Source organism: Mus caroli, unplaced genomic scaffold (assembly GCF_978045245.1).
Source record: "Mus caroli unplaced genomic scaffold, Mus_caroli_1 scaffold_10, whole genome shotgun sequence".
Lineage (NCBI taxonomy): Eukaryota > Metazoa > Chordata > Mammalia > Rodentia > Muridae > Mus > Mus caroli.
In genome coordinates, this window is record NW_028227265.1 from 43,018,016 (window position 1) to 43,038,569 (window position 20,554).

At 46.2% G+C, this 20,554-nt stretch overlaps 1 protein-coding gene and 1 long non-coding RNA gene across 5 annotated transcripts in view; one reads left to right on the top strand and one right to left on the bottom strand.

Moving 5' to 3' along the window:
- Nucleotides 1–510: 510 nt before the first annotated feature.
- LOC147002366 (uncharacterized) lies at nt 511–4,998 on the bottom strand. The gene is made up of 3 exons (XR_015048621.1): nt 4,752–4,998; nt 2,844–2,942; nt 511–692 (listed from the first exon to the last, which is right to left on the bottom strand). It is a non-coding gene; the product is annotated as an uncharacterized LOC147002366 (long non-coding RNA).
- The window catches only part of Abcc12 (ATP binding cassette subfamily C member 12), a 73,933-nt gene continuing 55,711 nt past the window's right edge, over nt 2,333–20,554 (top strand). For 3 of the 4 annotated variants that reach the window (XR_002378562.2, XM_021170537.2, XM_085843732.1), the window contains exons 1-7: nt 2,333–2,397; nt 9,849–10,017; nt 12,153–12,308; nt 15,237–15,384; nt 15,674–15,910; nt 17,780–17,953; nt 18,360–18,507. Coding sequence is in view for 3 of the 4 variants with exons in the window: in XM_021170537.2 (XP_021026196.1) it covers nt 9,899–10,017; nt 12,153–12,308; nt 15,237–15,384; nt 15,674–15,910; nt 17,780–17,953; nt 18,360–18,507 (982 nt within the window). In the remaining variant the exon portion in view is untranslated. Of the gene's footprint in view, nt 2,398–9,292; nt 9,519–9,848; nt 10,018–12,152; nt 12,309–15,236; nt 15,385–15,673; nt 15,911–17,779; nt 17,954–18,359; nt 18,508–20,554 lie in introns of those variants that run through there. The other variant, XM_085843731.1, reaches the window with a different exon arrangement.

Consider the following 20,554-nt stretch of genomic DNA (forward strand, 5'->3'; position numbering starts at 1 on the left):
CCTTTCTCCCTCCTTCCCTCCTTCCCTCCCTCCCTTCCTCCCTCCCTGCTTTCCTCCCTCCCTGTCTCCATGTCTTCCTGCCTCTCTGCCTCCCTCCCTCCCTCCCTCCCTCCCTCCCTCCCTCCCTCCCTCCCTCCCTCCCTCTCCCTCCCTCCCTCCCTTCCTCCCTGCCTCCCTCCCTCCCTGCCTCCCTCCCTCCCTCTCCTTCTTTCTACTTTCATCTTGCTTTGTATCCCAGGTTGGCCTCAAACTAATAATCTTCCTGCCTGGTTCAGTCCTTCTTGCTGATATAGGAGTGCACCACTATGCCAGGCTATAGCAAGGATGCCTGACAGTTCTTCTCATTCTGCAGTGCATTCTCATCTCTCTCACTCTCCCAGGCATGCTCATTTATCTGAGCCTCTGCTCCCTGATCTTGGATGCGCTCAGATACTGAGTGAGGTGGGAGCTCATCTCTTCTGCTCCTTTATTCAGAGATTCACGCCCCCTCTGTACCATTCTGCTCCAGAATCTGACCTCAAGATGCAATTGATGTAGCACCAAAATACCGTCTTAGTAGAAATCCATCTGTGCTTGGCCTCGAATGAAGATGGAGGCAAATTGGGCATCCTCCTTTGGTAAGCTTGCCATATCTGGGTCTGTTTGGAAGACTTTGAAAAGGAGTCTGGCTGGGCTTAGGAGGCATCCTGAGGCTGTTGTGAAGATCAAGCAAAGGGTTTTATAAATGTCAAGCGATATTATTAGCAGCGATTTGCATTCATAGAGAAGGGAGGGAGGCACAAGAAGTGAGGTACTCCCAGCACCTGTAAAGAGAACCCGCCCACATCCAGCATGATCCTCTTGAACTATCCATTTTACTGCCCAGTTGTCCAGTGGCGACATTTCTGGGTCCCTTCAGGGCATGGAGGGAAACATCAGGTTTACTGCTGGCAGAGAGATGCAACCAAATTTCTGCAGGAAATGTAGAAGCTGGAAACAGCCAGCAGAGGGAGGAATTGTCAGGGATAAGCAAAGCAGAGACCTGACAGGTCTTAAGTAGAGTGGGCCTCTGTGGTCTCTGGGAAATATGTTCCAAGATGCCCCAGTGGAAGCCCAAGGCAGCACCGGACGCAGAGCCCTCTATTATTTGATGCTTCTACCTTCACATGAAAAAAAATTAGATGCAGGAGTTAGGAACAGTAAATAATAATAAGATGGAACAATTCATACATCGTAATAAAATTGCCAGCATCACAGCTCTTGCACTTTGGGTCATGATTAAGCAAAATAAGGATCCCTTGAGCATAAGCACAGTGACTGTTGACAATTGATCTGACGACTGAACCAGTTACTAAGTGGCTGACAGCAGTGATGTCTACAGTCAGGGGGGTCCGAGCTTTCTCACACTCTTCAGAATGGGCACCAATAAAACACAATGTGAAACATTTGCTTCTAGAGTCTTCCACCTAATATTTTCTGTTGACTGCAGGTAACTGAAATGCCGGAAAGCTAATCCACAGCAGGGCCACAGCAAGAGGTATCCCTACAGGCCACGGGTGCTTGGCAGAGGTCTTATGAGATGTCCAACAGTGCTTGAAGGTAGCTAAGGTAGCTAAGGGGAGCTGTTTCTAGGATGGTGGCTCTGGTCATTCTGAACCCATTTAAGACCACACTGCATCCATCCACAACGTTGTGGTTGGTTGCCTGCTCTGAACAAAGATACAAAAGCCATCAAAGGATCAGCCACACTCTTTGCCTCTAGGTATGTAGTGCTCGCTGTAGAGTCCTATGAACAAGAGTGAGCTGCTGATTATAGTCTCTGGCTGAGCATTTGCTTAGTGTGGGGGTGGGGGTGGGGGTGGGGTGCAGCTAACTCAATCTGTCCTTGATTTCTGTTAATGAATGAACAAGTGAACAAATGAGATTTTCTGCTTTGTAGGTTAGTTTCTTACTTCCTCTCAGCCTCTACAGTTGTCTTTTTATCAGGAACATGGGGCCAGAAATGTACAGGGCCTAGAGTGACAGTCAGGAGATGTAAACATTGACCTCAGATGGGCTGACCTTGTACTAGAGCCACTGTGGGAGACCTCTGCCCTGTGGTTTCACTACACAACATGATCAGGGTTGGAGGAAGACCCATGGCCTCCTGGGCAGCGGTATGCTGTGACAGGCTGTAGGCAAGGCTAGGCCAGTATACCTTGTGAGCTCTAATGCTCACTGCAGGAGCCTGGTGTCCTACAGATCAGTCCTGGGATGGGGCAGTGCCCTTTAATGTGGGCCTGAGGGAATGTTGGCTCCCTCAAAGTTCCCTCCTTAGGTGTGGTGGGAGTGGCAGTTGAATGGGGCAGTTGGAGAGGAGGGCTCCCAGCAGGTGGGACAAGGGAAAAGAAACCTGAGGTCCCTAGAGGAGGAAGCTAGGTAAGAAGGGCCAAGGGCCAAGGCTTCTGGTCACTCTTCCTCTCTATTTCATCCTAGGAACTTGTTCTTTCCCTGCACCGGTAAAGCTCATCTCTGTTGCAATTAGTGGCCCCTGTTTAGTCATGAGGGGCCTTTGTCACCCATCAGGCTGTGCTGCACGTGTGTTACCTTGTCTGCCCCTTGTAAGAAGAAGCCCTGGCTTGGGGTTTCCAGAGATAAAAGAGGCCTGGGACAATTCTAGTTTTGGAGCCTTGTGAAATGTAAAAGAAAAAAATAGAAACAAGACAGGATTTGAACATCTGTGATGTACAGAAGCCTACACTGAATAAGTTAGATCTTTCTGTCGTGCATGCACAGTATCTTAGTTGGGGTTTCATTGCTGTGAAGAGACACCATGTCCACAGCAACTTTTCTAAAGGGAAACACTTAATTGGGGGCTGGCTTACTGTTTCAGAGGTTCAGTTCATTATTGTTATGGCAGGGAGCATGGCAGCTTGCAGGCAGACGTGGTGCTGGAGAAGGAGTTCAGAGTTCTACATCTTGATCTGTAGGCAGCAGAAGGAGACTGTGTGCCAACTGGGCATAGCCTGAGCATAGGAGACCTCAAAGCCCGCCTCCACATTGACATTTCCTCCAACAAGGTCACACCCACTCCTTATGGGTCAAGCATTCAAACACATGAGTCTATGGGAGCCAAACCTATTCATACCACAACACACAGGCACACATGCATGCTCACAGAGCACTGTTCACAATTTAACCAAAAGATTAATTTTTTTGAAGGAAGATCTTGAATTCACATGGCATTACTATGTGGTTCTCATAGGCATAAAATGGGAGCTCTTTTCTTTGTTCAGTCATGATAGACCATCTCTATGTTAGTGGGGACCTTCTTTGGAGATTCCACCATGAGCTACCATTTTTGGCCCTTTAGAGATAAGAAGACTGGAACAGACCCCCTTCGGTCTCTGTGCTGCTTATCTGTGGCCCTGCCTTTTCTTGGTTCTCCTCCCATCAGCCCCCAACTCTCATGCCAGTTTTTTGTCACTCAAGATTAACGGTGTGGGCTAGCTAACCATAGGGTGCTTGAGACAGCCAATATGGCTGAGCAGTAGAAGTGAGGGGCCAGACCTGAGGAAAGCCACCTAAAGGGTCTCCTCTGAACTATATGTAGTTAGCGCAGGTCTTTAAGGAAGTTGGGAAGGGGTATATGAGGCATCAGATACTTTACATTAATAATGGATTTATTGGTCTGGGGTGTAGTTCAGTAGCATGCACAAAACCTTGGATTCAATACCTAGCACCAGAAAATGAGATGGGAGAGAGAGACATGGAGGAAGAGAGGGAGAAAGAGAGGGGGAGGGAGAGGAAGAGGGAAGGAAGGGAGGGAGGACAAGGGGTGATGAGAGAATTTATGGGGAGAGATGAGGGCTGTAGCCTTTTATCTGGGAGGGTTTTCAGGTGAAATCTGCCCCTGCAAAGGATTGAGGTAGTACGGAGGAAGGGTGGCCATTGCAGACAGTAAGCCACACCAGAATTCTAATCTGAAATGTGCCCTTGTAAAAGGCCTGAGTTAGAGAGGCAGGGTGGCGTGTGAGAGAGCACAGGAGTAGGCGGAGATGCTATTTCCCATAAAGCTGCCCTCTAGACACCTTCTCTCCTCCCACTTTGAACAGAGTCAAGGACAGAGACAAACAAATCCAGTATGAGGAAAGCAACAGTGCTCATGTGACGATAAAGGTTAAGCAACCCAGAGCCTGGGGCCGGCAGCGGAGCTGCAAGCTATGGCTCAGCAGAGCATGGGTGCCTGCCTGCTTCTTGCAGTGTCTGATTATACCCATGAAAGCTGTTGAGATTTTTGGCGAAGCAAAAAGTCTTTTTTTTTTTTTTTAAAGTGCTACTCTTAATACATGTTTTTTACAAACTGAAAAAAAATTCACAATGCAGACCACATAAAATGGACTGCTAAAATGTATATGCTGTGTTCCTCACTCTAAGTAAGCACTCTCTGCTTCTGCCTGCCCGGCATATTGAAGTTAGGTTAGGAACCCCCACCTGAATGCAGCAAGGCCCCCCCCCCCCGGAGATTGTTTCATAATCTCTTGCCAATCAGGTATTCCATCACTGAATGACAGCTACAGGGTCCCTGACCTAGCGAGCTGCCTATCCTCCAGTTCTATCAGCTGCCCCTGCTTCTCTGTGACTGCTGGCAAGCAGATTCCTCACTCCAGGCAGCTCCTTGCTCCTGGCAAAGGATGACACGGCAGACGGGAGAGAGACGTTAGCCAAACCACACTTCCTGATCTGAAGACTCTCACTCCCCCCACCCTGGGCTGCCAATTTTAGTAAAATACCATTCCAGCTGCAGAGCTTCCAGGCTGTCTCAGGAAATCGTAACTTGGCAGTCCCTGTGGGGTGTTCAAGGAAACAACCTCACAGCACCAATTTCCTATGCGTGGCCTTCTGTGTCGGACATCAGGGAGGCTGGCCTTCTGTGCTGGGTCTCGTGGGATGTTTGACCTCTTAGACTAGCTGTTGACAGGAGCCTTCCCTAGTATAAAGGTGAACAAGAAGCCAGAAGTCCTATGTAAGGCAGGATGGCTCTGGTCAAAATGGAAGAGGTAGAAGAGCCTGGACAAGAGAGGAATAGAGGTTGGGAGTAAGCCCCAAACTAAGGAAAACAAAACAAAACACAACACAATGTTTGCCTTCAAACAGCAGAGACATGCACGGGGTCTGCCTGATCCCTACCTAAGACCCAGCTGGGGTTCACAGGGAAATGGCAATTGGTTTCACAGAAGGAAAACAACACGTTCCCTCTAGGATAACTTCTTAAAGTGTTTAACTCCTCATTTTAAAATGGTTTCAAATTCACAGAAAGATGACAAGAATAATGATAAGAAATTTCAGCTGTACTCAGACAAAACAACAAGCCGCCAGAATGACTTTAATATTCTCCGCATGCATTATTTATTAGCGCTGTCTGTGACCTCTGGACCCCGGGCCTGTGCTCGGTACCAAAACTGCAGGTGTGTGTCCCCATGCTTGGCTTTTGCTATCCTTATTGACACGTTTGAAAGTCTCACATCATTTGCTGCATTCCCTCTGAATGCTAATTTTTCGAGAGGATGGATTCTTATGTAACCAGAATCATCAACACAATAAGCAGCTCCAATCATTCGGCAATCAAAATGGAGGCATCTGACTTTAACCTCATGTTGCCACACCGTCTACAGCCCAGTCTTCTGCTGGCCCACTCACCTTCTTTAATCTTTTCCTCTTTGTCCTGCATGCCACACAGGACGGTGCTGTTTCCAGGGCCCTGTCTTTGCTTTCCTCTAAGCAGGAGCATTTCCTTACTTCCTTTGTCTTCCATGATGTCGAGGTTCTCAAGAGCTCTGGCTAATTCTGCAGAGAGCTCCTGTGGGTGTGCCTGGGCTTCCTTCCATCAGGTTATGCATTTCCTACATAAACACAATGTGAGAGCTGTCTTGAGTGGAGGCTGAAGCCTGTCTCCTAGGCCAGGAGGGCATTCTCGTGTAATTGGCTCTTAGCTGTGTGCCTGTCTCTTCTGGGTTCTCTCAGTTCCTACATTCTGTAGTTCTCTAACTTGAAATGACTGGTGATTGCTTTTGGAACTCTTGAAGTTTTTTTTTTTTTTTCATCTTATTTACCTGATAAGCTCTCCTCCCTCTAACCAGGAAATCTCGAGCAGGGAGAGGACTAGGGAAAGGCCCAGAAGCCAGAGAAAGGATGTGGGGGTGACTGGTCGGGGAACCCGATACCACTATCCCTCTTGCTGTGGCAGTAACAAGGGCATGCTGGAGAAGCAAGATGGAGAACAGGGAATGCCAGGCCCTGGGCTCTTCTTCACTCTGTGGACTGCATTTGGTTGAGGAGACCAGAGTTTGAGGGTGGATTGAACGCAGATAATTTAGAAGAGGGCTACAGAGATGGAGCGGGCTTCAGGTAGAGAAGGCTGTGAGGGATTTTTGATAAGCACAAGGGAAACCTGGTGAGAAATTTCCTGTGGCCCTTTGCTCAAGGGCCCTTGAGACTTTCAGCTGTCTCTCTACATATTCAGAAGGAAGCCTGAAGCCTTTAGCATTGGTCAGCTTGCTAACTTGTTTGCTCAGATTGCCTCATATTCTCTCTCTCTCTCTCTCTCACCTCTCATTTTTATCATGTATGCTAGTCTACTTCATTTGTCTTTAGTTTTAAGAGTTAATACAGTGTGTTCACTGTATACAATTTGTCAAGCTATTTTCTTATCTTCGCATGTTCAAAATGGCAAGCAGCTGCTACAAACATTCTTGGAGAGGCCATCCAAATTGTTGTTGTTTTTCCATGAGATTTCGCCTCTGCGGGTTGTTTGCTTGTGCGTGTTTTGCATTGCATTTTCAGGACTGACACCAAGAAGCATGAGAGAAGAAAGGCTAACAGAGTCCAGAGAGAGTTAGAGGCGATGGTGAAGCAGACTGTAAAACTTAGGCTACTCTGGGTACAACTGCATAAGCAGGGAGATGACGTCATCGGCCATATGGATGCCCGGTTACTGGCTATGTTGACAAAATAATGTTGAACTTGACCAGATAATGCCAAATTGATTTATAAACTATTGGCACAATTTACATTCTAACCAGCAGGGCTTAGGAGTGGCTGTGTGCCTTACCTATGCCGAGACCCACATAGGCATTATGATAAGGTACTCGGAAAAACCACAAATAGCTATTATTATAGTTTTAAACCTTTCTGCAACTTAGGGGCCAGGCATGTTTTCCTGTGTGTCTTAGAAAGAATTTGTTGTTGTTGCTTTGAGACAGGCTCTTACTATGTAGCACAGACTGACCTCCAACTCAATCCTGACTTGCCCTGTCAGCGTGGGGAATGTGACACCCGGCTCCTGTGGTCATTGAACCCCTCTGTCAATTGCCTGGCTACATCCTCTGTTTACCTCCCTAAGCCAGTACTGATCCATCATTGTCCTTTGGGATCTTTGATTAAACGGCACATACTAATGCTTTATAGTTAAAGGGTTGCATTTACATCGCTTCTCTTTTTCAAACTTTTAACAAATGATGCCTCGTGACCGTCAAGTTTGTGATTTCAGTGCAGTGGCCGCAGGCAAGGCTTTGCTGTCTTACATTTGCTTTAAGAAACACTTGCCTTTCTGAAAGTCACTTCGGTATATTTATATCTTATTGGGGTTTTTCTTTTCCGGCTGCCTTGCTTAGGTGTTTATTTATTCAGAGGCACTTTGGGTTGACTCTAGGGCATGCTAGGCAGGGGCTCCAACACTGAGCTGTGTCTCCTAGGCTGCTGGTGGTGTTATTTTTACTTTGAGACAGGGCTGTGCTAAGTTAGGGAGGACTTGAGTCTATGCTCCTTCTACCCCAGCCTTGTAAATAGCCTCGATTATCAGCACTCACCACCAGGACCGGCTATCCCTTCACATTTAAAGCACATCTCTTGTTTCCTGTCTGACAATCTCTATTTTTTAAAATTGAAATGCTTAGTTCATATAATTTGTGATATGTTTGATTAAAATCTAGTGCCTTGCTTTTTATCTTCTATTTTTCTCTTACATTTTGTTTGTTTGTTTTGTTTTTGATTTCTCCATTCCTCATTGTCTGCTTTTTAGGTATTTGTGTGATAGTCTATTTATTTAATGTTTAGTGTCTCCTTCCCTCCCTCCATTTCCCCTCCCTCCATTTTAAATTTCTCAGATACTTGTCACTATCAGTCCCAACCAACACACATGTACCAAATAGGTAATACGTATAGGGAGGGGCTGGGTGTTAAAGCATGGCAGCATTCATGCTGGAGACAGACATGAAGCCCACACAGTCTGTTTAGCTAAAAAAGGAGAAGTCCTCAGCAAAGGAGAGTTATGATTTGAACCTGAGTCTGAGCAGGAATTGGTCAAGGGAAGGAGGCATCAGCTTGCTTCAGGTGTGTGTACAAAGGCCCGGCAGCTGTAAGGAGGGGTTGACACCTTGCTCAGGACGTTAAATACATTTAGCCTGGTTGGAGTGTGAGACTGTGCATGTAGAGTGGGTAGGGCCCACATTAGCAAAAGGTTTAGCAATTCTGGAAATTTCTGTCTCCTGATTGAATTAGGATTCCGGAGCTGTGTCTGTGGTATTCCGGTCATTAATATTCATTAACTGAGTGAAGAGATTTTGAGCAGATCTACTGCACACAAAGCACCGGCCTCTCCCATCTGACTCCATAAACTCCATGTTTCAGTTTCTACTTGCAAAGACTTCTCCTGCTTCAATAGAGGAGGACTTTTTGTTTTCAGAATTTTTTCTTTTTTTTTTTTTTTTTGAGAGAGAGAGAGAGAGAGAGAGAGAGAGAGAGAACGCATATTGTTCCTGTTCCAGAGGCATGCCTTTTGTAATATAGGACAAATAAGAAATTTTTCCAAGGTTACTGAAGGCTTGGAAAAGCCAGCTTCACTTGCTCCAAGTCTGGCTGGCCACAGATGGGACTGCACAGCCCACTCAGAGGAAGGAGGTTGTTTGATCGTTTCCTGGGCTTAGCTTTCTCTTCATGACAATGTGAAGGATTTGTGAAAGAGCTCATCAGAGGGACATTTCCTGCTTGGGAGATTGGGCTATCCTATGGTTTATCAGTCACTAACACCTTTGATGAGAATTGCTTTTTAACTATGAGAACTTCCAGAGAGAAATCACAGAAATTTGAGCCCCGTGTTTAAGAAACAATACGGGTACAGCCTTTGTTTAAGATGGACAGAAGCCAGTTCAACATAGCTTAGCAGTAAAGGGGCGTGTATTTCTTGTATCTGGGGAGAGGAATGTTGTGGGAACTCAGAGTTAGTACAGAGTTAGGTCTCAGAAAAGGACTGGCCTGCTGCAGGAGTCTCCACAAATGGGGCAGCTGATCTGCAGGCCAGGCAGGCACAGACTATGTTCTCTCCATCTGAGTTATGGGTTTTTACCAGGGCACTGGCCACGGAATCAATGGGGACATGAACGTGTCCCCCAATGTGGCTGGTCCTGTGGGGTGTCCTTGTGGAAGTTCTTTGTGCACCCCTGGTTATCCAGGTAGAAGGGACATGGATGCATAAGCTCTTGGAAGGAGCTAGACAAATAAAGGTATCTGTATAACAGAATTCATCCACACGCAGAAAGTGAACCCATTTTTCTGGAGGCTGTCTTGCTGGGCTAAGAACCAGCCTCTCGAAGAAGTCTCCCAGGAGGATTTATGGCTCCCAGACAACTCTAGATCCGAACAGGAGAGGAATGAGATGTGGTTACTCAACTGGGGTGGGGGTGCCTCAAAATACAGGTTAAGGGGTTTTGGTGGTGTCTGGCCACCGTCCAAGGGCTCAAAGCAAGCAAAGAGGCCCGGTCGAAATAATGGCTTTCGGCTCTACCCACAGTGTCCTCATCACTCAGGGGGCCATCCTTACCTTTTGATTGCAGAGTACAAGTGTCCCGAAGCCAAGAGTCTAGGGCTCCAGAACACCATCAAGATGGTGGGTGAAGGCCCGTACCTTATCTCAGACCTGGATCGCAGAGGCCATCGGAGATCCTTTGCCGAGAGATATGATCCTAGTCTGAAAACCATGATCCCAGTGCGACCCCGTGCAAGGTAAGCCAGGAGGAGAACTGAGGTGTGTGGGGCAGGGCCCTGTGGATGGTCCCCAGCCTCTGATCGCAAGGTACTGCTCTGTATGTCTGTCCTCTTATCCATCTGTCTACTCATTTATGGCTCAGTAACTTCTCACTGCTTCCTGCGGTTGGTGAGATACCAGCTCATGTTATGGGAGCCTTTCTTGTGCTTGGACTGTTCACAGCATTTATAAACTATCTATCTATCTATCTATCTATCTATCTATCTATCTATCTATCTATCTATCTATCTATGAGATGGAAGAGTCTTGCTTTGTAGGCCAGAGTGGCCTGGAATGAAAGATCTTGCTGCCTCAGCCACCCAACTGGTAGGATTACAGGTCTGTGTTATCATGTCCAGCTTCTTTATTCTTCACAACTGCTCTGAAAGTTCTGGTCCCATCTTTAGCTGATAGGGAAGCAACTGGAGAGAGGTTAAGACACTTGCCTGCAGTTCAGCAGCCAGCCTTTATTTTTTTTTAACAAACTACCTCACCATTTATCAGCTAAAAGAAAACAATGACCTTTGTCCCCACCCCCAGCTTACAGTTTCATGGGTAACCAGTAAAATAAAGCAACCCTGGACCAAGATGGTTTGGGTAGCTCATACGGTCTTGACCAGTTTGCTCGGGCATCTGCTGTGCAAGCTGCATGTACTTCTGAGGGTTGGCCAGGACAAGGACAACAACCAGGCCATGTGTTCACTCAGCCCCCACAAGGCTTCCCAGAGAATGGGTGGAGGCCAGCAGGCCACCTTGAGACTCACACTCATGTCAGAACACATTCACTGTATTCTGTTCACCAGAGTGAGCTCCAGGGTGAGGGACACCCTCCTATGGTCTTGACCAGTTTGCTTTGGCATCTGCTATGTAAGACGTATGTGTTTCTGAGGGCTCTGTTACTTCCAAGCACATATGTTAAACAGTTTGGCATATGTATTATTTTATATATCATTAGCCACAACACCAGAACATAGTGCTTTGCTGTGTAAGGGAAAGCCAAGTGGCATCTCTTGGACTTACAGTATGCCTCAAATCTTATTTATTTTCAACAGTTTCTAATACAGTTTCTCAGTCCCTGTTTGTCTGTCCCTGTCTCTTTCTGCCTGGCTCTCTCTCTCTCTCTGTCTCTCTCTTTTTCATGCACATACACTCACACATACACATACTCACACTCTCACAACACATTCACACACACACACGCTCAGACATATACACATGCACACATACACATACTCTTACAACACGCATACACATACTCACACACATTCAAACTCACATACACTCACACACATTCAAACTCACATACACTCAAACACACATATACATCCACACACACAGACTCTCTCTCTCACACACACATACACACACACACACACTCATACATATACACATTGACACATATACATACTCTCACAACACACTCACACACTCACACACAAACACACACACTCAAACTCACACACACACACACACACACACACACTCACACGCTCCAGTCTGACCATATTCACTCCATATATTGTTCAATTTTTATGGTGTAAGTACCATACCCTTCCTATGAACGTGACCACTAAATGTAAAGAAGGGGAGAAGCACAGTAGCTCCCTGCTCCTGAGTATTTCCACCGCAAAGATGGTAAATGAATGTGAGGAACTCTCGAGAAGCCGGGGACAGTAATGTAAGTGCTTATGTCAACAGTGGGTTTGTTAAAAATCGGGGCAGTCAGTGTGGAACCCACATAGGATGACATGCAAATCCATGCAACATTTTGTGGTTTTTGAAATATAGACCAATAAAAATATATTACCAAAAATGGTAAAATAATTAGGAAGTGCTAAGTTTTGGGCATGATTATCTTTGATTTAGGATAATATAGTTAAATGTGTGTGACTCAATTTTGAATATTGGCTGTGTTTAACAGCTGGAGTGCGTATTTCCTGAGCATTCACTGTCTGCTTTCCTGACCTGGGGTAAGCCAGACTAAGAACTACCCAAAGGGTTAATGAATGCAAGCCCCAGGCTCCATGTGTAGCTGTGATTACAAATTAGAGCCAGGGTATGAGGGCCGGGAGCCTGGCTTCCTCCAGGACCCTGAGAGTATAGTTTGCTCTAGGTTGGCACCCAATCCTGTGGATGATGCTGGGCTGCTGTCCTTCGCCACGTTTTCCTGGCTCACACCGGTGATGATTCGAAGTTACAAGCACACGCTGACTGTGGACACCCTGCCCCCACTATCTCCTTATGACTCATCGGACATCAACGCCAAGAGGTACCAGGATCACCAAGGGAGTGGCACTGTGAGCAAGGGGTCCCTTGGGTCCCTTAACCTGCTTCTGCTCCCCCTGTGGAACCCGACACCTACAGGAGCTGCTGACCCTTCTTTCTCAGTGGCTGTTCATTGAGATGTGACTTGGACGGAGGGCATTTCTTGGCCCTGTCCCTGGGGAATGTGCTGACATAGAGGACTATAATGCGAGGCTGGGGTGGGGGTGGGGCTGTAGGAATACCACTGTCTGTATATAGGTAGTGGGGGCTTGCTTTACCCTGTGCTGTTTGGGCCCCACTTGAATCCTGTGTGAAACTTTAGCAATCATTTCTGGTTTTTTTTTTTTTTAAGTATTACCATTGTATGTCCATATTGCAAACTGCCCATATTTACCAATTTTAACTTGTAAAAGTGTTCCATTGCTCCCAACTAATTAATGTAGTTTAGTAATGTTTAAGCAGTAGAACTATGTTTCTGTTCCTCTACCAGAGGCCAACACCATTAACATGTTGGTTACCCTGCCTGATCTTTCCTAATCCCTGCAACCATTGTGTCATTGTGTGCAGAAAGATGCCTCCTTTTCTTTTCTTTCTTCTTTTTTTTCCTTTTTTTTTTTTTTTTTTTCTGTGAGACAGGCTCTTGTTGTGTAGTTCTGGCTGGCCTAGGACTCACTATGTAGACCAGGCTGGTCTAGGAACTCAGAGAGATTAACCTGCCTCTGCCTCCTCAAATTCAGGCTATGCTTTTTTATACTGAAGTTAAAACATAGAACATGGGACTGGAGAGATGGCTCAGTGGTTAAAAGCACTGGCTGTTCTTCCAGAGGTCCAGGGTTCAATTCCCAACACCCATGTGGCAGCTGACAGCTGTCTAGGGCTGTATGAGATCTGAGTCCCTCTTCTGGTGTGTAGCTATACATGCAAACAGAACACCCATATACATCAAACAAACAAACAGATAGAGAAATATCTTTAAAAAATTGAACACACTGTGGGGCTGACACCTTGATCTTTCCAGCTGAAAATATATAGACTTTCTCACATCTGCACAAAGACATCTGTCTCATTCATTCATTGCTTTTAATGTGCATGAGTGATTTGCCTGCATACCTATGAACATCATGCATATGCTTGCCGCTGGAGGAGGTCAGAAGAAGCTGTCAGGTCCCCTGGCAGTGGAGTGAGCTGCCGCATGGTTGCTGAGAACTGCACCCGAGTCCTCTGCCAGAGCAACCCGTGCTTGTACCTGCAAGCATCTCAACAGTCCCAAGCTTGGCTCTTTCTGATAGCTGTGCTGAAATGGCTTCTGAGGACCTCTGATATCTTGACCAAGGGAAGGTCCTCAAAGCTGCCACCTTTCTCTTCCCTGGAGGTTGCCCTAACTTTGAGCACATGGTTCAAAGCATGACACATGTTGGAATATATACTCAAGAGGTTGAGTGCAAGTTGTGGTCTTGCAGTTAACTCTGGGGGGGCAAAATTGACCTACCCCTTATCCCTGCTTGGAAGAAGTCCCAGCTATTTCAAATTGACCTACAGTCTTGAGAGGTTTCCAGGGAGCTTTGCGGGGCAAGATCAGGGTCTGAGGGGTGCTAGATTTTTCTTGTAGCCTTCTGGCTAGAGCTTTTCATTAGGATTTTTAAAAATTTGTCTCCTTCCCACCATCAGTTTGGATTATCTTCTCTCTCATGCTGCCCTTTGTTCCCATCTGATTTCATTCAGGCCAGGAAATTAAGTACCAAATAAATTCTGGCTGTTCAATGGCACACCCAACTCAGCCCCAGGCCTCTTTTCTGGGATTTGAATTCCAAAGGCCCAGCAGCAGCAGCAGCAGCACTTGCATGCCTCACAAGTTTCAATAGCTAGAGTGCAGGGTGTCTCATCTGGGTTTAAATAAATGAAGGATTTTGTTTTTCTTTGCTTGTGTGTTGAATCCGTAGCTACATACAGTAGGAAAGAGCTTACAGTTGCATTCTTGGCCCTCACCTCATAATACATGTTTCCTCTTTCCTAAGTTTCTGTTAACCCCATTCTCACAGTTGCTAAGACTGGGAAACTGGGCTCTAGAGTTGGTCCTCATTCTCCTTCTCTCCCACATCTAATCCAACAAGTCCTATTGTCACCCCCTGGCCACCCATCTTTGAAACTCCTCTTATTAACTTGCCAGCACTCTGCCTCTGGCCTGATGCCCTTCAGGTCCTGTTTGATCCTTTGCTTTTGCCTTGATTATCCACAGCCAATCATGCTAACAGCCACCAAATAGTCTTTCAGATATGCAAATCATGTCATCAGGCTGACCCTAGGATCAGCAGTTGTTTTCCTTGCACTTAGAAGTGCCTTCCCGAGGTCCTTGAGAGTCTGCTCAGCCTTCCCTCCTGGCATCCTTTGCTTCATGTGCCATAGACATGTAATGCTGGACTTTTCAAATCTTTGGAACAGACAGCCTTTTGTTACGGTTTCCTTGAGACTAAGTCTTGCTATCTAGCCTCCTCTGGCTTAAAACTTGAAATCCTCCTGCCTGAGCCTTCAAAGGGCTTAAAATATCATACCTGGGCCATCATCATACCTTGCTAAAAGGACAGGCAGTTTTTTTTCCTCCAAGGAGGACTTTTATCTCGAGTTTGTTCCCAGTCTTCTTATGATTATGGGTATTGTAGCCAGAAACTGAGGAGGCAAGGACTTGGGGGATGCCTAGTGCAGGTATCATCAACAGCTCTGACTGGACATCACCTCCCCCCTCCACTCCCCCCACCCCTGCCATTTACGAGAGCCCCGAGGAAAAAGACAGAGACATGCTGCTTCCCTCAAAGACATCCCTGGTTCTAGGGCTGTGCCATGCACCTTTGCAGGACTTTGCCCACCAAAGCAATTCTATCTGATTGGTGATGTGAACTGTCTGTTCATTCCCCCCTCTCCTTTTCTTTTATTGCAGATTCCAGATCCTTTGGGAAGAAGAAATAGAGAGGGTAGGGCCTGAGAAGGCCTCCCTGGGCCGTGTGGTCTGGAAATTCCAGAGGACCCGAGTTCTGATGGACGTTGTAGCCAACATCCTGTGCATCGTCATGGCAGCCTTGGGGCCGGTGAGCGGGGTTGTCTCTTCCAAATAGTCTCCTAGGTCCCCAGCTGGGCAAACTATGTCATTAGTCACTTTTCTCTCCGAATCAGTGGCTTTAGTTCTTTGTCTGTGTTCTCTGTGTTCCTTGAGGGTGAATTTCCATAAACCCAAATCTTCTCAAGCACACAGACCACCACTGAAATGAATGAGAATGTCTGCCTATAAAGTCAGCTTGCTGTCATGGGGGGGGGGGGTCCTCCGGGGTGGAGCTCCATCCAGCGGCCCTCCCTTCTCTCCACTGCACTGTTTTACAGACAGTTCTCATTCACCAAATCCTCCAGCACATTACCAGCATCTCCTCCGGACACATCGGGATCGGCATCTGCTTGTGTCTGGCCCTCTTTACCACCGAGTTCACCAAAGTCCTCTTTTGGGCTCTTGCCTGGGCCATAAATTACCGCACAGCGATCCGACTGAAGGTGGCCCTCTCCACGCTAATCTTCGAAAACCTGCTGTCCTTTAAGACGTTAACTCACATCTCTGCAGGCGAGGTAAGCAGGGCCGGGAGGAGCTTCCACTTGGAAAGTTGGCCCTGTTTCTGTGAGTGTGTGGGTTGTGCTTCCTGGATGGAGTTCCTGCCTCCTTTTCTCTATTCACATGTGAACAAATCCCCTGTTGAGTGAGGTAATGGAGACTCAAGACAACACAAGAGGAAGTCAGACAGGAGGGCTCCACATCTGAACTGTGGAATTTGAAAAGCTGGCACAGGGCTAGAGGGTGGCATCATTCAACCCCCTTGATTACTGAATGTGAGGGCAATAAAACTGTATAGAGCACACTATAGGTACTGAGCACACTATAGGTATCTGGTAAAACTGATGGGCAAGCTACGCAGCAGCAGCAGCAGTAATAGTAATAGTAGTAGTAGTAGTGTGTGCCTGTAGTCTCGGTACTCAAGGCACAGAGCGAGAAGCAATGGAAAAACTGAGGCTAGCCTAGGCTATGTAGTGAGAACTGAGGCTAGCCTAGGCTATGTAGTGAGAACTGAGGCTAGCCTAGGCTGTGTAGTGAGAACTGAGGCTAGCCTAGGCTGTGTAATGAGAACTTGTCCCCTTCTAGAAAAAATTTCCAGTTGTGTAAGATTCCAATAGAATGCAACCATGAGCATTGTACTTCAGAACTGACATTGTCTTAAGCCTCTAATCTTTAGTAATAAAATCCTTGCCACAAATCAGCTCCCCAACCCGCCCCCACCTCCATGGTATTTAGTGAAAAGACTTGCTTCTCTTTCCCAGTGGCTCCTCCAACTGTGTTCAAATTATCTTATGCCAACTATGAGTAGACCCTGCATGAAAAGAAACAAGATCTGGGGACAGAGCTCAGTTAGCAGAGTGCTCACTTAACGCGTACAGAGTCCGGGGTTTAGTCCCCAGCACCACAGGAACCCGGTGTGATGGTTCCTGCCTACATACTCCAGCATTTAGGTTATAGAGGCAGGAGGATGGGATTCAAGGTCACCCTTGGCTACACTAAGAAATCTGAGGTCAGCCTGGGATACACAAGACTATGTTTTCTTTAAAAAAAAAAAAGCAAAGAAAAAGAATATACCTCACTTTATCTAAAAGGAGCTTGGAAGATGTCAATTCAGGGCTTGGAGAAGGGTGGCTTTGAGAGCCTTCCCTTCCTTCAACATTTCCTCCCTACCACATGTCTCTCCTAATGATTCAGGATTGTAAGAGATCTAACCACCCTAACCCTTTTCAGAAAGTCAGTAGGGGGAAGGAGAAAAAACCAAATAATGTGTCCCCCTAGGGTTGAGCTCCACACTCCTTAAACATTCTCCCCAGATCTCAGTCCATGCTTTGACTTACATGTTACTATCAATCCCAGACCACATGGCCACAGTCTTTGCACAAAGCCCTCTTTCTCTTCCTCCTCCTCCTCCTGCTCCTCCTCTTCCTTCTGCTCCTCCTCCTCCTCTTCCTCCTCCCCCCTCCTCCTTCATCTCTCTCCATTTCCTTCTTTGATGATTTGGAGTCTCACTGTGCAGCCCAAGCTGGCCTGGAACTCAAACTCCTCCTATTGCAACCTCCCAGGTGCTGGGATTACATTGCCTGTATCCCATGCCCATCAGAAGAATAGTCTTTTAGTTGTGTATGTTGCTGCCTTGAGTAAAGCAGACCTGTGCTAATAAAGACACAAACAGCATTTCAGCACACTAAACAAACAAACAAACAAAAAACCCTGTAAGCCTTTGCACCTCTCATCTTTGAGATCTTCAATTCTAAGAAACTAGCCCTCCAAAGTCATGCCAGAGACAACACAACTCATCACATTGATCCCTTGGTATGTCCCTCCTTCTGCTAATCAGGGAGCTTCAAGAAACATTCCAAGCCTGAACCTATGTGCTTTCTTTCTAGGTACTCAATATACTATCAAGTGATAGCTATTCCTTGTTTGAGGCTGCCTTGTTTTGTCCCTTGCCAGCCACCATCCCGATCCTAATGGTCGTTTGTGCAGTGTACGCCTTTTTCATTCTGGGGTCCACAGCTCTTGTCGGGATAAGTGTGTATCTCATATTCATCCCGATCCAGGTAAGTTGGGGATGTGCAACCCAAAACACTTGACATTTGCAACCAGCGTACACACCTGAAGCCCGTACCCCTCTCTACGAACACAGGTGTTCTATCTTCAGTTGGTCCAGTGTCATTCTCTAAGAACTCGAATTTGAGTGCCCTGGGGGAAGAGGGATGCTTATGCAGTCTGCCAAAGTTTCTACTTTTTTACCCTGCATCTTGGTACATCACTAAGTCACCTGACAGATTCCCAGTGGTTTCCTCCAGGCCAAGTTGGGCTGCCATAATGCAGAGGAAGGACTGAGGATCTCAGCCAAGTCCCCTTAGAGCTTTGTTTGGCACTTGTGTTCCGATCCCTGGATTTTTAGGCCAAGTGCAATTCAGCAGTTCTCCCTGAAAGCAGTTGCTTGTACCTCGATTTCAGATGTTTATGGCCAAACTCAACTCAACTTTCCGAAGGTCAGCAATTTCAGTGACAGACAAACGGGTTCAGACAATGAATGAGTTTCTGACCTGCATCAAGCTGATTAAAATGTACGCCTGGGAGGAATCTTTTATAAACACCATTCACGGTAAGATGAGCAGCTGCTTTGCAAAGCATTTACATGGGTGGAGCGTGCTCTTAAGGGGTTCTTCAAGTTCTGCGGGGGCCAGGCATTGCAGCGGGGGCGGGGTGCTGAGGGGGCCTTCTAAGGTGCTCTGTAGGTCAAAGAATTTTTCCAAGGATTGTAGCGACTTTGTAATAAACCCAGGCATCTGTTCTAAGGAACCCAAGGGTGAGTGGCATATGGTTTCGCCTTTTCTGGGGCACAGGGAGCCTGGTCCTGGCTAGTTACCTTTACAAAAATAATCCACAAACATATTGAAGCAGTAAGGGAGCTGTGTCAGGATGTTCCTTGACTTCGAAGATGTTTACAGTAATACACACTCACACACACACACAAACACACACACACACACCACAGTCACATACACATATATACATTTACACACACATACACTCATACACACATTTACATGCATACTCACACATACACAAATATATATACTCACACACACAAATACATATACACATGTACTTATGCACACTTACATATACACATACACTCACACATACTCACATAACGCACTCACATACACACTCACACTCATACATACACACACTCATACACATACATACACACACTCACATACTCACACACAAATACATAAACACATTCACATGTACACACACATACAAACACATGCACACACATATATACACACTCACATACACACACATACATACTCATATACACACATGCTTACGTAGTCACACACTCATATAACATACTCACATAATATACTCACACACTTACACACACACTCACATAATACACTCACACACATACATATTCACACATACTCACATACATACATACACACACTCATATGTACACACTCACATGTACATACTCACATGGATACATATACATGTAAATGCACACACACACACACACACACACACCTACTTTCAAGATCTATCTATCTGCTTGCTTCCAGTGACTTTATAGTACTTATGTGGCCCACAGACACAATGTTTCTTGAGCTGACATGAGGATGCATTTGTAGGTTGTTTTGTTGTTGTTGTTGGTTTTTTTGTTTTTTGTTTTTGAGGTGATATTAAAGGCCTATTTCAATCAATACTAAAATCCTAATTGCAGAGACATTTGTAGAATTGCTGTTGTAGCTTCAGGCGGTCGTCACCCAAGGACCAGAGTCACAGCCTCATACTCAATGCGTCAACACACATTTGGGGTGAAGCTGTGTTTGTGTTTCAGAGACTGGCTCTGGAGAAGCGGCTTCAGACCATGTGCTGCCTGTACTTCCAGCTCTCAGGTTACAAGGCAGGAGGATTTCAAGGTCTGTGGCAGCATGGGCTGTATAGTGAGACACTGGGTCCCTCAACTCCAAAAAACAAACAAACAACAACAACAAAACAAAACACAAAACAAAACCACCCCAAACACAAAAACAAAACAAAGCTAATGCCAAACGACCAAACCTTGCCCCTAAAACATTAGAAAACCTGTGTCCTCTTTCACTCCTAGGTAGGACATCAGCAATTCAGTAGGACTTCTTTAAGAACGTAGAAATATTTCCTTCATACTCTGAACTTAACTCAGTATAACTTAATTTCATTCTATTCTGATTCCACTGGACTTAGTCTCAACTTTGAGTAGTTCAAGTCAGTTCTGGTTTAGTGACTATAGATCACATTCCTACTGTTTGCAGACCAGGGGAGCTACACAGATCACTAGGAAAGGGTTCCACCATAAAGGCTAGGGAGTATGGCAGGACTAGGCTTGGAAATAGCCTTGTGTTTGCTGGCTTTAAACATATCCAGAACCCATCTGCTTCTCTCCATTCCACTGCTACTCTGGTCCAAGCCAGTCTCCTCTCAGAGACTACACAGGAGTAGAAGCAGCCGATGCCTCTCCTTTGTTAGAGATTTATCTTCTCACTTAGACCACTCAAATTTAGGTCTTTCTAGTGAGGGCTACATTCCTTCATTTGGCTCAGTAGCTCTGGCCTCTGATGACTTCGTTTTCCAATAGCCTTTGCTCACTTTACTCCAGT